The sequence below is a fragment of the Austrofundulus limnaeus genome, unplaced genomic scaffold (assembly GCF_001266775.1).
Source record: "Austrofundulus limnaeus strain Quisiro unplaced genomic scaffold, Austrofundulus_limnaeus-1.0 Scaffold13, whole genome shotgun sequence".
Lineage (NCBI taxonomy): Eukaryota > Metazoa > Chordata > Actinopteri > Cyprinodontiformes > Rivulidae > Austrofundulus > Austrofundulus limnaeus.
In genome coordinates, this window is record NW_013952415.1 from 2,658,134 (window position 1) to 2,673,555 (window position 15,422).

At 38.6% G+C, this 15,422-nt stretch overlaps 2 protein-coding genes across 5 annotated transcripts in view; one reads left to right on the top strand and one right to left on the bottom strand.

Annotated features, from left to right (window-relative positions):
- Nucleotides 1–505: 505 nt before the first annotated feature.
- On the top strand, nucleotides 506–6,608 carry wdr5 (WD repeat domain 5). The gene is made up of 15 exons (XM_014002470.1): nucleotides 506–607; nucleotides 691–736; nucleotides 1,588–1,697; nucleotides 1,829–1,937; nucleotides 3,019–3,092; nucleotides 3,281–3,370; nucleotides 3,715–3,804; nucleotides 3,892–3,975; nucleotides 4,055–4,110; nucleotides 4,268–4,314; nucleotides 4,429–4,504; nucleotides 4,635–4,668; nucleotides 5,370–5,444; nucleotides 5,522–5,609; nucleotides 5,689–6,608. Exons 3-15 carry the CDS (start codon nucleotides 1,620–1,622, stop codon nucleotides 5,787–5,789), a joined length of 1,002 nt encoding a protein of 333 aa, XP_013857924.1. The 5' UTR covers nucleotides 506–607; nucleotides 691–736; nucleotides 1,588–1,619; the 3' UTR covers nucleotides 5,790–6,608.
- Nucleotides 6,609–12,941: 6,333 nt separating this feature from the next.
- The window catches only part of rxraa (retinoid X receptor, alpha a), a 122,842-nt gene continuing 120,361 nt past the window's right edge, over nucleotides 12,942–15,422 (bottom strand). For all 4 annotated transcript variants that reach the window (XM_014002473.1, XM_014002474.1, XM_014002472.1 and 1 more), the window contains exons 10-11: nucleotides 14,950–15,055; nucleotides 12,942–14,833 (exon numbers count right to left, since the gene is read on the bottom strand). In XM_014002473.1, the coding sequence (XP_013857927.1) occupies nucleotides 14,686–14,833; nucleotides 14,950–15,055 (254 nt within the window). In that variant the 3' untranslated portion in view covers nucleotides 12,942–14,685. The remainder of the gene's footprint in view (nucleotides 14,834–14,949; nucleotides 15,056–15,422) is intronic.

Here is a 15,422-nt window from a genome sequence, read left to right on the forward strand (position 1 = left end):
ATTCTATTCTATTCTATTCTATTCTATTCTATTCTATTCTATTCTATTCTATTCTATTCTATTCTATTCTCCCAGCTTTGGTAAAATAAACTGAACTATACACATCCATTATTTCTTGGAGTACAAAACAAAAAAAGCTGTAAATTCAAATTCAAAATACTTTATTGATTCCAGAGGGAAATTAGGTGTTGTTGTAATTCATTTAACTAAAAACTTACTAAAATAAAAAATAAAAATAAAATAAAAACACATACAAAAATAAACACATATTATCGAATGTTTTCTGTACTATAAATGCATTTACCGTAGAAGCCTAAACTCCTGGAATACTCAGTTACCCTGTGCTTTGTTCCTTGTTCTCTCTTGTATATTGTCAATTAAAAAACTATAGTTTAAAAAAAACGAGCTCCTGGGGGGATTAAAGAGTACTTGGTATTATTCTTGTTTACCCGTTGCACATAATATGAATGCACAGAAAATCAAAACTCGCCTTTGACATTTTTGACCCTCGCCAGATTCCGTAACTCCTGAAGCGTATCGCGCATGCGCAGAACATCCGCACACGCCACATTCCCCGCTTTCGCTCGCAAGGCTTCCTACCCTCTAGGTAAACATCCACAAGCGAAACGCTTGATTTATCCGTTTTCTCGGACTATATTTCGCTGATATACGCGTTTTTTTTGTGTCCAGTTTTCACGAGAGGTGCTAATTCGGCCACGAATCTGCATTAATCCCCGTGAGTATCCGCAYATAACCGAATGTTCATTGTTTGAATGGAGGGCCCATTCGTGGCTGCTTGTCAACAGCATCAGCGCTGCTTGATGATCAAGGTTGTCGTTGAGTTCTCCATAAAACCAGATGAATTAAATGTAACGAATTGTTTTTTTTTCTCGACCTTACAACCTCAAATATTGTAATATAAACACATAGCTTTGTTAGAAAACGAATATGATGCGTCCTTCGACTTGGAGCATCTTAGCGCAACGTTCTGGTGTGTCGCTCTTTGTTTCTATCATTTACACACACATTTGATTGAAGCAAGCATGCGTTGATGTTAATACCTTTGAAACTAATTTAAAATATTACAAGAAGACCCCCAAAAGCGTTTCTATCCGGTCGTTTTTTCGTAATAGGAACCGTTTGATGGTGGCTAACTCAAGCTAGCTGCGTTAGCTGCATTTGTAGCTAAACGACAAAGCTATATTGCTATTAATTTGAACAAAAAACAACATTACCACTTCCTAGTAAGCTGAATTCTAGTACATACTAGGATCTGCAGTGCATTTTATAGCTTTAATTTGAGTAAAGCTTTTTTAAGTAAGGGTTTTCATAAGTGATTTACAAAAATGGCGTTCTAACAAACTGTTCAGTAACTCCGAGTTTAAAAAGTTGTCTTTTGTATTGAACTATCATTAGTAGTTTGAAGTTTTTATATTATTTTCAGTCAGTATTTTTTGTACCAAACTTTCCATAATTGCCTGACTAAACATTGTTTATACTTGTGACAAACACAATACCGTATTAATGTTGCATCAAAAGCTTATTTAAAAAATATTTGATTTATTATCATTGTAATTGCTTTAACAGGGTAGTGTGCAATAGATGCTGATTTTGTCATCATGGCAACAGAGGACAAGAAACCAGAGACTGACACCAAACCTCCAGTTGTTCCATCAGCCTCAGCCAGCCAAAGCAAGGTCAGAAAGTTTTAGCTTTAGGTCTCTGTTTAAGAAGTCAGCATGTAGATATTTGTGTTATTATTGTTCTTGCTTCACAACCTTTAAACATTTTCACACATAACATTGCTGTTTGTTAATTTTTTTCACAGTCTGCACCTGCAAAGCCAAACTACAGCTTGAAATTCACACTAGCGGGACACACTAAAGCCGTGTCCTCCGTCAAATTCAGCCCGAGTGGAGAATGGCTCGCCAGCTCATGTGAGTTCCTTGTTTTTATTTACRTCTCAATGAAACTCCTTTTTTCCCCCTCCATGAAATATATGACCTGTCATTGCCTAAACTATGTAATTTCTTATTACAACACATTTGGTTTTCGCTGTTGGCTTTTTCAACACGTGTTTGTTTAAACTCCAGGGAAAAGCAATCTAAAAGTAATTTCTGCATTACTGCACTGCAGTATTAAGGGCTCGACACACGGGCAGCGACAAGCTACAGCGATGAACGGCTGCCATCGCAGCCAGAGTGAAACCCGACCCACGGGACGCGATAGCGATCGCAGCGTTGCGAATCGCGCTCTCAGGTCGCTTGTCTTCACGAAATTTGATTGGTTCTTGACTCTGAAGGCGGGTGTGCATTACGGACGTGTAAACTAAACAAATCTTGCGATGCTAATGATATTGAAAAACAAACRCACATCAAGATACAATTTTATGAGGAAAAACTTACCATAAACTTCACCCTGGTGCCAATAAATTCCCACAAAGCTTTTTAGTAATCACTTGGTGAAAGTGTTAGCTAACGGCAGTGTGTAGCATACGCTCCTCTCATTGGTCAGCCAATGAAATCCTCGCTGATTGGTTGTACGCTAAGCGACAGCGACAAAAGTTGAACGTTTTTCAACTTTCATATGTCGCGTCGCAAGCTCGCGTGTGCACGTTTACGTGTATGAGCGCGAAATTTCACATGCACTATTTTCGCGGGTCGCGTAGCTGGAGGAGGGCAAGCGATTGTCGCCTCACHGCACAGGCTCCATAGGAAATGAATGGAGAGCGAGCGACGTCGCCTCCCGTGTGTCGAGCCCTTTAACTTGCTGTGGTTTTTATTTCATATAAATGAAAAGTTAAAAAGCATTCTTTATTATTGGCTAGAAGTTGAAATGGAATAATGGCTAGAATTTGAAAACATGGTGGGTCATGGACTTTAAAAATTTGTCTACATTCTTTTCCCAACATCTGATTAACTGAACCTGGGAGTGATGTGTATATACAGTAAATTTTTAATTTTTTTATTTTATTTTTTACAATTGTTACTAGTGACTTAAAACATTATTCTGTTACAGCGGCTGATAAACTCATCAAAATCTGGGGAGCCTATGATGGCAAGTTTGAAAAAACCATATCTGGACACAAACTTGTGAGTAGAACAGTTTCATCTTTTTGCTAAAAAGCGTTAAACCCATATGAAGGAGCTGGAGTGGTCTTAGGAAGCATAATCAAAATTAAATCATAGTTAGTTGTTTACCATAAAAGAAAAACACAAACTATTCCATAGTTTGTTCTTCCTCAAGCTTTTTTTTTCCTAAGATTATTTTATACCTGCAGGGAATATCTGATGTGGCCTGGTCATCTGACTCCAACCTCCTGGTGTCTGCATCTGATGACAAGACTCTGAAGATCTGGGACGTCAACTCCGTAAGAAAATATGAAAAACAGAATAATGTCACTGAACTCAACAGCTGCTGTTGAACTTGGTGCATTTTTTCCCCCCAAGAAATAATATTCTGACTTCTTTCTCACTGCTTTAGAAGCGATATTAAGWTTTTTTTTGTTCGTTTAAGATTAGTCTCTTTGTACTTAATATACTCAAGCAGCACAGCAGCAGTAAATGCATACATCGCAGTACAAAAGCTTGTAGTGTTACACATTTCTGAAGTATGAAAACAGAAACCTCGACAATCAATAGTTTTTGCAGAAGCTTAAATTGTGAAAGCAATCCAAGCTTCCTCCCCTCTGATCGGAAACTTGTTTCCATGCAGGGGAAGTGCTTAAAAACTCTGAAAGGCCACAGCAACTACGTCTTCTGCTGCAACTTCAACCCCCAGTCCAACCTGATCGTGTCAGGATCGGTGAGTGCGCAGCTTTTAGAGGCAGTGAAAAACAAAACAAACCGGGAAGCGGGTCTGACGAGCCTTCGTCGTTTCTCCTGCTCCTAGTTCGACGAGAGCGTCAGGATATGGGACGTGAAGACCGGGAAGTGTTTGAAGACGTTGCCGGCTCACTCTGATCCCGTCTCCGCTGTGAGTTTTTCCCTAAAACGTGAGAAGAAACCTCGGAGACGTGATGGGAACGTGTAAACGACAACGTTTGTTGTTGCAGGTCCATTTCAACAGAGACGGCTCCCTGATCGTGTCCAGCAGCTACGACGGCCTCTGGTGAGTGAGCGGTGATCACGTGTTGCTCCACACTCGTCAGTGTGGTTGTGTGTGGAAGAAAGAACAATCTGTTGTGGGTTTTTTTTTTTTGTGTGTTTTCTGTTGGTTCTGCTGCTGAACGACACGTCCCGATGAAATTCTGATCTTATTGTTTCAGTCGAATCTGGGACACGGCATCCGGGCAGTGTTTAAAAACTCTCATCGGTAAAAGCTTAAGAACTTAAACGCTTCATTCGCAACGTTAAAAAGTGAATAATTTGACTTTATTTTTCTCACATTAGCATGTTTGTTTTGCTCCTGTGTGTGTGTTCACGTCAGATGACGACAACCCTCCCGTGTCGTTTGTGAAGTTTTCTCCCAACGGGAAATACATCCTGGCTGCTACTCTGGATAAGTGAGTGTTTCTGATCATTTTAATGTCACTAAAAATCCCCTCATCGCCTGCAGAGGGCAGCAGCGCTCCACGAGTGACTCCTCTGGACTTTTCTGCAGCACGCTGACATTTTCACTGTTTGTGTTTGCAGCACTCTGAAGCTGTGGGACTACAGCAAAGGAAAGGTGAGCTCCTGTGGCAGCTGRGTCAGCTTGATCCAAAAAGCTCAAAACATTATTTTCTCGTTTGCTTTTTCGCCTGCTCTCTTGTCTTTAGCGTCGTACCGCTGCATGGTCCGGTRCAGACTTCGGTATTTTTCCTTCCAGTTTGGTTTAGTCCATTATTATTGTTGTGTCACAAATAAAACTAAAGATTTGCGAGTTTAATTATGTCGCTGCCGCAGGCTGCTCTCTGCTCAGCTCAACAGCTCTGGGGTAGAGTTAGGCCTGGCTGAGAGCAGCTGCGCCCTCTGCTGGATGGAGACAAAACTACACTGAAATAAGCTTTAAACAGATGTTTTCAATTAATCGAATGGAAGAAATCTTAATCTAATAAACCATTATTTGACAATTAATAGTAATTTTTTGCATCCCCATTATTAGTCGAACTACTCATGTTTTACATGTTTCTTAAAGAGAACACGGGCTGTATTTCAGACTACGTTTTTCAGCAGGTTAGTGAGGACAGTATGTGTGCTGGAAGGACCAGCATGTGTCCAAAAAGAAGTTAAAAAATCTCAGGATAATGGATTGTTTTAGGCCAAAAGTCACATAAGTTAAGAGGCAGAATATTTTCTGTACTGAAAGGTCCTGTTTCAGTGAAGCATGCAAACTATGCTACAAAACACAAAACAAATTCTACATTCTTTTTCTTTTGAACCTTTCAGTGCTTGAAGACGTACACGGGCCATAAAAATGAGAAATACTGCATATTTGCTAATTTCTCTGTCACCGGAGGGAAGGTAAGCGCTCTGATTTACTGTAAACAAGGTGCTTTTGTTGTATTTGTGACCGGTTGCTAAGCAGCTGCTCTCTGCAGTGGATCGTGTCGGGCTCAGAGGACAACATGGTTTATATCTGGAACCTGCAGACCAAGGAGATCGTGCAGAAACTCCAGGGCCACACAGGTACACTCACTTATATCAAGTGCAGCATTTTCTGTGCAGGAACATGTGGGTGGAAGGTTTACCTTTTGTTTCCATGCAGACGTGGTCATCTCCACCGCCTGCCACCCAACAGAGAACATCATCGCATCTGCAGCTTTAGAAAACGACAAAACCATCAAACTATGGAAAAGCGACTGCTAAACCCCTCCTCTTTTTTTAAATATTTTTTGGGGCTGTTCATTTTTTTTTCTTTCTACATTGTGCTGTAAGATAAGAGGACCCTTTTTGTAAAGGAAATAACAATAAAAATAAACGAACTTTTGTAAAGAGCTCCCGACAAATTTTCAGTTCCTGAAGTTCTGCAAGGAAAAGGCAAAGCAACAGCTCAGCAGCAGCAGCAGACACATCATGTCACCACACCTGAGATCCGCCTGATTCTGTCGCATTAGACAAACAAGTCACTTATTTAAAAAAAAAAAAAAAAACGAGTTTCTGATGTGTCAGTATTGTTCACACCACATTAGCTTCTCCGCTTCATAACAGCTCTTGTTCAATAAATGTAATGTTYACTGGTCCTTTTGTATGATTTCTTTTTGCCTTTTAGTTAGTCTAATAAATTGTAAAGTACCGTTTGAGTTATGTTCACATAAAGCTTCATAATAAAGAAACCCAGGAATGAATTTCTATTTTTTAAAATGTTCCAAAATTGCTAATTTCCTTCTAATGTCAGTTCAGTGCGCAACAAGAAGTTAAATCTTGCCTTGAAAAAAAAAAAAAACAGAATTTGAGGGGGAAACTATTTTGTACCTGTTTTAAGACAATTTGTGGCCATATTAACACAACAGTAACATAAAGTTGTAGTATTTGTACAGATTACACTGACATGTAAGGCTTTATAAACGCTTAATTAGCTCTTCGTCTACACAAAGCATCTGTTGTCTGTAGTTAACSWGSTTTTTGTGGAATTTGTTTTGCTTTYGACAGCTATAACCTGCAAATAAAATCAGTTTTTGTATGTTTTATGATGTGTAGGTTGTTTTTTTTAAATCACCTGCACCTGAAGCTGTGAGGCAATGTTAGACCAAAACTGYATTCATCATGCCTACTTCCTGTTTGTTCCACACTCGTTTCAGATGAGTTCTGCAGTTATTCTAATGAGGACGTAATGACGTTAGCTACCACAATGTAAAATACTAAATTTTAATCTAATCCTGAATAAGAACAACTGGTCTAAACCCATTGTCCTCAGCATTAGGATGCAGGAGATATAGATAACATTTTATTTTTGGAATAAATTTAGGGCAGCAAACCCTTTAATAAGCTGACAGTGCAGTTCTCACTAAGTATTAACTAAAAATAAAAGTACATCTGTATCAAAAGGTGACTAACTCTTAAGTTGTGTATTTGTCAAATAACTTATTTATTTAGATGACAAATTTCTAGAAATTTTGTTTTGGTGTCGTCCTAGGATTTTCAGTGGCACCCCACAGGGGTGGAGCTAGCCTTTTTTACAAGGGGTGGCCAAGGTGGYTTTAGGGGGGCACATTCAAATAAAGTGAATTAGCACACTCAGCAACTGTTTAATTACCAACAGGAGTGAAAAGGTCTGTCAATGAAGCACCGCTCTAAACTGATTGGACACATGTAAGTAAGGCTGTGAAACGTTTATGTTGAGGCTCAACATTGCAATATGTGACTCACTGACTGAACAATGTTCCATGTGTTCACTGGGTTATATTAGTGCTTTAGAGTTAGCATTTGTTAAAATTTTCAGCGCGTTAGTGCTTTAAAATAGCTTTTGCAAATTTTTTTCAATGCATTAGTGCTTTAGAATTTGCATTTKCAAATGTTTTTAGTGCATTAGTGCTTTGGAATTAGCATTTGCTATTTTTTTAGTGCGTTATGCTTTAGAATTATTGTTTGCTAAATTTTTCAATGCGTTAGTTCTTTAGAATTAGCATTTGCAAAAATTTTTAGCACATTAGTGCTTGCTATTCATTGTTAGTGCCTTCAAATTAGCATTTGCAAATTTAGTGCATTATGCTTTAGAATTAATGTTTACTAAAGTTTTTAGTGCATTAGTGCTTTAAAAATAGCTTTTGCAAAATGTTTCAGTGCATTGGTGCTTTAGAATTAGCATTTGCAAAAAAATTTGCGCATTAATGCTTTGGAATTAGTGCTTGCTAAATTTTTCATTGTGTTAGTGCTTTCAAATTAGCATTTGCTACATTTTTCAGTGCTTTAGAACAGGGGACCTGAATATTGAATTAATTAATTTTAAAGTTTTCATATTAGTACTGCCTACCACTGACCAAGTCCATACTTTAAAATGGCACCTACATYGCAGTGCTTGTTAAAGTTTCTCAAGGAACTTTTCTGGTTGCTCCATGTTACAGACTGGCCACTAGATGTTGCCCAATTTTTAGTGTCTTGATCCTTAACCAAAAACAAATGCACAAAATTGTTTTATATTAATTCAGTGGTTCAGAAAATGTTTTCTTTTCTCCAGACACAATTTACTCCCTTTTTTCTCTGTCAATTGTTGAAATGGCCCTTTTAATCTCCATCCACTTGTCAATCATTTGAGGGTGGCCAATCAGGGAACAAAASGGGCACCTGCCACACTGGCCACCCCTCTGCCTCCACCCCTGCCCCCACATAGCTTCCCTCCATACTATCTGTAGGTGCCACTGATTTCATAATCACACACAAGCAAATGTCATTCAGTTGTTTTTCGTTTTTAATTAACATTTTTTTTCTGTTCATGATCGAACGTCAGAACAACCCACAAAGAACAGATGGCAAAAATTTCATTTTAAAAACAAAGAAAAAAAAAAGAGAACAAACTATAATGAACAGAGACGTTCCCGTCTTACAGTGACGGGCTGCAAAAAGTAAAAAGGCGACACAGTTTTACCAAAGTGCCAAAGCTGACGCCCCCCCGCCCCACCCCACCCCACCCATGTTACATTTTTAGTCTGAAATCGAGTAAGCATTTCCACAACGAATATAACACCCCACAGAAGAGAAAGAACAGAGTACATAAGCGAGGGATAAAATTACCTTTGTATAAAAATAGATATTTTTTCCAAGTGTCTTTTTGTCTTTTTTTTTTAATTTAAACTAAAACATTTTGCTGTCAAAGCAACAAAGAAAGCAGTGATTGTGTCACAAGCTTGGCTTTTCCTGATTAGCGTCCTTTTTTTTTTTGTTATTTTTTGAAACAAACAATTGCTAAGCAACACGTACAGTTTGGAGGGATTTAACTTCAGATTTTTAAATTTTTTTCCCTCCTACTTTTTCGGTCACAGAAATCGAGTGAGAAGCTGGTTCTTTTGCGTTCAGAGCTGATGCACTTCTGCTGGTTGATCAGGATTCGTTTTATAACGTTTACATTCCACCCACCCCCATCACACACACAGACACACACACACACCCTTCTGATACTTGTGAAAAACACAAAAAAACTCCCCTGGGGGGGTTGAACCGTTTGGTTTGAAAGTCAATTTCTCCCTCTTTAAAATTTGGAAAAATTCAAAGAGCAGATCTGTTGATATATATATTTATAAATATATACACATATACATATTAACAAAATATAAGTATGCTCTAAAGCATTTGTGTCTATGTAGATAATGTTTTTAAAGGAGATCTGTGTCTCTTACTTCCTGTAGGGGTTGAGCTCGCACCAGTTAAACACTCTTATGGCTTTAGATACTCGTCGTCACCAATCAATCACAGCCAGCTGGAGAAGATGAGAGAAAAAAGGAGGATGTTGGGTTGATTAGAGCTCCTCGTTGCAAAGTGTGAAACAATCAAAGGTTATCCTGATTATATCGAATGGTGCAGTTTTTAAAAGTTATAGCCCTGTAGTTTTTCTGTATTCTGAAATGTGGGCACGCACTCAGTGTAAACAACTGTTTATCCACTGAAAACAYGTGGAAGCTTGAGCTGCACGATTAACCTCCATTAGGTTGTCGTTGTAAATAAATATGGCAGAATCAAAATGTGTAAGTTTAACGTTTAACCTATTTTCAGACATTTTCCATAGGTAAACAAACAGACGGTAGTTGGTCTAGTGCAGGGGTGGGCAATCTTGGTCCTAGAGGGCCGCAGCCCTGCATGTTTTACTTGTTTCTCTGCTCCAACGCACCTGCTATGAATGAATAGATGATTATCAGGCTTCTTGCAGTATGGAGGACCGAAACTGACATAATTAGAAATAAAAGCAGAATTATATAAATGAACCACTAAATAAATACATTTGAAATGCACCAATTAAAATAACAAAGGAGAACTTTATCTCATGTTTTTTTGTTTGAAATGACTTGAATATTTATTTTTCCAGGTTGGTATAAATTAGTCTATATATTTTAACACATCATTTAAATTTTACTGTTTTTTTAACATACATATTTTTGCTGTTTTTCCTTTAAATTCTACATGCATTTGTGTCTCTTAAATATTTATACTTAATTATTTTTTATATTTTTCCCACAAGTCTTTAAATTTTAGTTTAAAGCAACGGCAAGGAGAAAAACTTACCCGTGCCTTTGTTTTTAACTAAAATTTAAACTTTAAGCTAAACTGAGGCAGCACACGCCTGCAACACATCGAAATAAAAAAAAGACTTGTGGGACAAAACTATAAAAATATTTCAATTTAAATGTTTAAGAGACAAATGTATGTACAAGTAAAAAGTAAAACTGAAAAATATATACTTTAAAAAACAGTCAAATTTGAAGGGTGTTAAAAAATCAATTAAACAAGAATTAAATTACAAAACATGAGGTGAAGTTCCTTTTTAATTGAATTGGTGCATTATAAGTGTATTTATTTATTTAGTGGTTTATTTATATATTTCTGCTTTTATTTATAATTATGTCAGTTTTGGTCCTCCATACAGCAGAACTTGGAAGGTAAATCAGTGACTGAATCAGGTGTTGGAGCAGGAAAAACGTAAAACATGTAGGGCTGCGGCCCTCGAGGACCAGGATTGCCCACCCCTGGTCTAATGTCGTTATCATAAGAAAGATATTGTTTCAGGACTTTGCAAGGAGTAGCTTTAACGGCAGCTGTTCTTGAGCGAATCATCCTCGAAAACAAAGACGTCCTGCTCTGCTCTTGCAGAAACAGACAGAAAAATATGCGATTTCCTTGAAATATAAATACTGTAAACGTAGCTCAAGCTGGCAGTTAATACTGTCACCTGGATAAGTTGAGGGAATACAGGCTTTAAACCTCTTTGAACAAATTTAACAAGAATCCAAATAGGTCAGGTTATTGCTACCTTTCTTGTCGAGCAGGTGTTTCATCTAACGTGAAGGAAAAAAAATGTTCCAAAGTGCCACCATGTCTGATTAAATACTTGTAAAATATAAATTCAAGTAATGTTGCAGTGCTGCGTCTCTTCCACTAGAGGGAGCTCAAAGCACAAACAAACCATCACTACCACCCCCCCCCCCCCATAACATATTTTATCTTTTTTTTTTTCATTTCTTTTCCAAAACTTCTTGTCTTTCACCTGAAATAAACTCAGGAGAAACTTTGCATCACAGCTGACATTTCAGAGCTGGCTTATCCACACAGAGGGGCTCACCGGGGGTCAGTTTCACCAGGTGGAACGGCATTTATGAATACATTTATTTTCCCGCAGAAGCTCCTTTCAGTAACTAGCTTCAAACATTGATATGTGTGCGTTTTAGCACTGTTGTTGTGGTCCGAGTTAGCGCTCCGTGGAGTCTTGGAGGTGCAGCTAAAAAAACTTGTATTAATCAGAATTTATCCATTTAAAGAAAAGGACAACCTAGAATTAAACAAAGATGAGCTGTGAGTGTGTGTTTTAATTTGACTAAATGTGAGCTTTGAAATGAGATAAATATGAGATAAATGTCCAAACTGGGAACTTATTTGGTTTTTATGTGGTTAAAAAAAAATCACATCAGAAGTTGAAAATGTGAAACTGCAGAGGCTGCAAGTGATTGAACCTGTTAGAACCAGAACGTCTGCCAGTGTTGCTGATTATTTAAGAACATTTCTGTTAGAGGGTGTAATCTAGAGGTGTAAACCTGAAAAAAAAAAAAAACAAGTAAAAAGAAAAAAAATATCTCAACGGAAAATTATTTGGGGAAAATAATATATTTTGCTGATAATAAAAGTACTAAAACGGCTCACATTAACTGGGAAATTAAAAGAACCTTTGCACACACTCTGAAAACTAAAGTGTTGAATTTATTTAACTAAGTTATGTCAGCCGGTCCCGCTAAACCAATTTGTGTAAATGTAAAAGTAATTTACACACTTTCTTTAAAACGTTTTCTTCAAATGAAGAAAATGAACAAATTGCTTAAATATATTAAAATCAAACTTCGTTGTTTAGAGTTGATGAGGTTGTATTTCAATTTGTAACGAGGGGTTAAATTTTAAAGCATGTGTCAAACTTAAGGCCAACGGGCCAAAAGTGGTCTGCAGGTGATTCCTGCCTGGCCYGCCAAAAAACAATTTTTTTAAACAATATGAAAAGTGTTTCTTATATCAATGGTAAACTTTAAATTTATGATTAAATGCAACAAAACAAATTTAAATGGCCAAAGATAACACTACTTGTGCTGCCCATGAGCTGTTGGCTTTAAGTAACTGAGCAGTTTAGTTGGCTAGCTCAGTAATAACGTCTTAAAATAAGCTGCAGCATCGACCATGAACTACATCTCCCGTAATGCGTKTTGATTAGACGTGAACACCCTGTAGGAAAGTGGGAGATTTCAGAATTCAAGATGGCAGCTATTTCTGTATGATTTCTTTTTGTGTTTGTGTTTTATGTGCTGCAGAACAGGAACCTGCTGTAAAACAGCAATTATGCTGAGTCAGGCTTGATTTTTAGTAATCTTTTCCTGTTAAATCAATAAATCAAATCAATCTTTCACATTTAGTCAGTCGTACACGTTTTAGTGTTTATAAGAAAATGTGTAAAAACACTGTTTAGTCAAAGTCAAACATGAAACGTCAAAGTTAATTACAACTGGTCCTTTGAGGACCATCATAACACTCATGTGGCCCTTGGTGAAAATGAGTTTGAAACCTCTGCCTTAAAGTAAAGAAGTAAAAGTATGATTTAAAAATTTTGAATCTAACAAAATCCATGTAAAAAATAAAATACTTAGTAAAATTACAGTTCAAACAAAGTAAAAGTACTTTGCTACTATACACTCTGGTGTAACCTTATGGCCTATACTTATATGATTGTTGCTGCTCATTCGATTAATCACCCAAGACTCCACATACTCACTCAAACTGCATTAAATATCTTAATTTATCATTAAAAACACAGTGCTCAGGCTGGTTTTCCCTGGTTCATAGTGTTGCGGTGAATATATTCTGTTAAAATGAATATTAAGTTCTGCTGAAAGCCACTAAGACACACCGAGGTTCGCTTTAGTCGAGGGAGRATAAACCAGAACAGGATGGAAAAAAAAAAATCAAACGTGTGAAGAAACGTGGACGCCCGCCTCATAAACACGACCGACGAAGCTGCTCAGTGGACAATCTTTGGAAATGCACGCGATGCATAGTTTTGAAGCAGCTGCAGCATTTAGAGAGATAGAGAGAGAGAGAAAGCAGGAAATAAAACAATAAAACACATCTCTGCATGATAAAGATCTTAAACGTTTCAGTTCAACTTGATTGACACTTGGTTGTCTGGAGAAGTGCACAGAGTGAGGGATCCTGTGAGGAGGAAAAGATACAGAGGCGCTCTGACAAACAGAAAAAAAAAACAATAATTAGATCCACCTCAGAGGTCGATCACACCGTTCAAGAAACCAGACTCCACTGTCATGAGGTTAAGTGCCAAATAAACAAACAAACAAACAAACAATCACGGCTCTGCTGCAGCAAAACAAAGCGCTTCTCCTGCGTATAAATGACGTCTAAATGAGTGTACGAGTGATGGAGATGGAGGTATTTGTGCAKTGCTGCCGTAAGAGTGAACTGGTTTCAATACTGTGTTGCGGCTGGAGCTTTTTATCCAGGTAGTTCTGAGGCGTTGGTGGGAAGGTGAGTTTCTGCTGCGATAAAACTGACGTGAAATGAGAGGCAGGGGAGGACGTCAACTCAAAAAGCAAAAAAGAGCATTTCCTCTTATTTGAAAACCGTGGAGTCACTTCTCCAGCCAGGCTGCCGGGACCACCGGGGGGGAGACGCGTCTGACGAGAGTCTTCCAGAGACTCCGGCGGCGCTCGCGTAGCATGAAGCTAATTCTGATTAGCTTCTGGGTGCAGCGAGTCGCTGTGAGTTGTAGTCGACGGGGCTGCTGTTTGATCGGTGGACTGATGAGACGTCCTCCCCCGACGGAGCACAGTGTTCATACAGTAAGACGTGGGCGGATCGGTTGGAATTGGGCGGAGACCTGAGCTTTGTGAGAACTTGCGGATCTCCTGAAGCCACCTTTTTGAGTTCTGCTTCGGCAAGCTCACGCTTAAAAAAAAATACAATTAAAAAAAAAAACAGCTAGTGCAAAATCTGACATGTGAGTCGGACCGAGTAGACACGCTCCGTTGAGCAGATGGATGTATTTTGTTTTGTTTCGCCCCCACCTTCTTTTGTTTATCTGTTCCTGATGAAGCAGGCTCAGGCTCAAGTCCAAAAACAGTCCAGAGGCTCCAAAAAATAAAAATAAAATAAAAGTCTAGGATTGTCCCGTTTGTGACATCATCAGTTTTTGGTGTAGGTTTCACTGAGGGCATTAAGACCTGATCATCCCTGCTTTTTATGTTGTGGGCGGGGTTTTCAGGGAAGAGAACGGTGGCTCAATAATTCTGTCGTCCTCGTTTCAATCCCCCGCTGTCACTCGTGTTGCTGTTGTCTCATCTTTATATATATGTATTTACTTCTTATTTATAGATTTGTACAAAGTTTCATGGATGTCTCCTTTTTAAAACCCATCTAAGAAAGTCAGGTGGACGGAGGGGATGAAGAGGTGGGGAGGAGGGCAGGGTCCACCCAGAGTCTTGTTGTGATCTTGTCCTCGACTCAGGGAGGAGAGGGGCGGGACGGTGGATGGGTGGTGGTCCGGGTGGGATTTGGGGAGGATTTACTGCTATTATGTCATTTGATGAGGGGCTTCTAGCATCTCCATGAGGAAGGTGTCGATGGGCGTGTCGCCGATCAGTTTGAAGAAGAACAGGTGCTCCAGACACTTGAGCCCGATGGAGCGCAGGGCTGGTAACCGTAGCAAAAGCTTAGCAAACCTGTTCAAACACACAAACACACACACAAATACAGAAATAATGAATAATGGTAATATAATAACATTTTATTTGAGCAGCATGCAGTAGCGACTCAGTGTTTGTGGTTTKCGTCCCACCTGCCCGGCTGTTCGGGGTACTTCTGTTTGCAGTAAGCCTCTAAAGACGCGTAGACTTTTTCTCTCAGGGCTTCCACTTCACCTGGGTTGGACAGGCCTTTAGAATCTGCACAGAAACGCAGGAAAAAAAAATGAGCATAAACGCTTCTTATGCAGGGGCGGAGTCAGAAGGGTGGCCGGGGTGGCAAGTGCCACCTCTAGCACCTGATTGTCCACCCCAGGTGCCACCCCCAAATATTTATTTATTTATTTATTTTACTTTATTATCAGCTGAGCTGTAATGAAAAGAAAAATACAGTCGAATACCGTAATACTGGTATAACTGTTTTAAATACCATGATATAAAATTTGGGTCATACCAGCACTACTGTAATTAATGAAAGTGGAACAAAATAATTTAGTTTTTTCCTTTGTTTGGTGCATCACTGGTTCAKCCCTTAAATTAGGAGTTTTTTAAGCCTGCCTATTTCATA

Coding starts and splice junctions, on each gene's coding strand:
- wdr5 (XM_014002470.1), top strand. CDS start 1,620: ATGGCAACAGAGGACAAGAAACCAGAGACTGACACCAAACCTCCAGTT. Junction 1,698..1,828: donor CCTCAGCCAGCCAAAGCAAG/GTCAGAAAGTTT, acceptor TTTTTTTCACAG/TCTGCACCTGCAAAGCCAAA. Junction 3,976..4,054: donor ACTCTGATCCCGTCTCCGCT/GTGAGTTTTTCC, acceptor TTGTTGTTGCAG/GTCCATTTCAACAGAGACGG.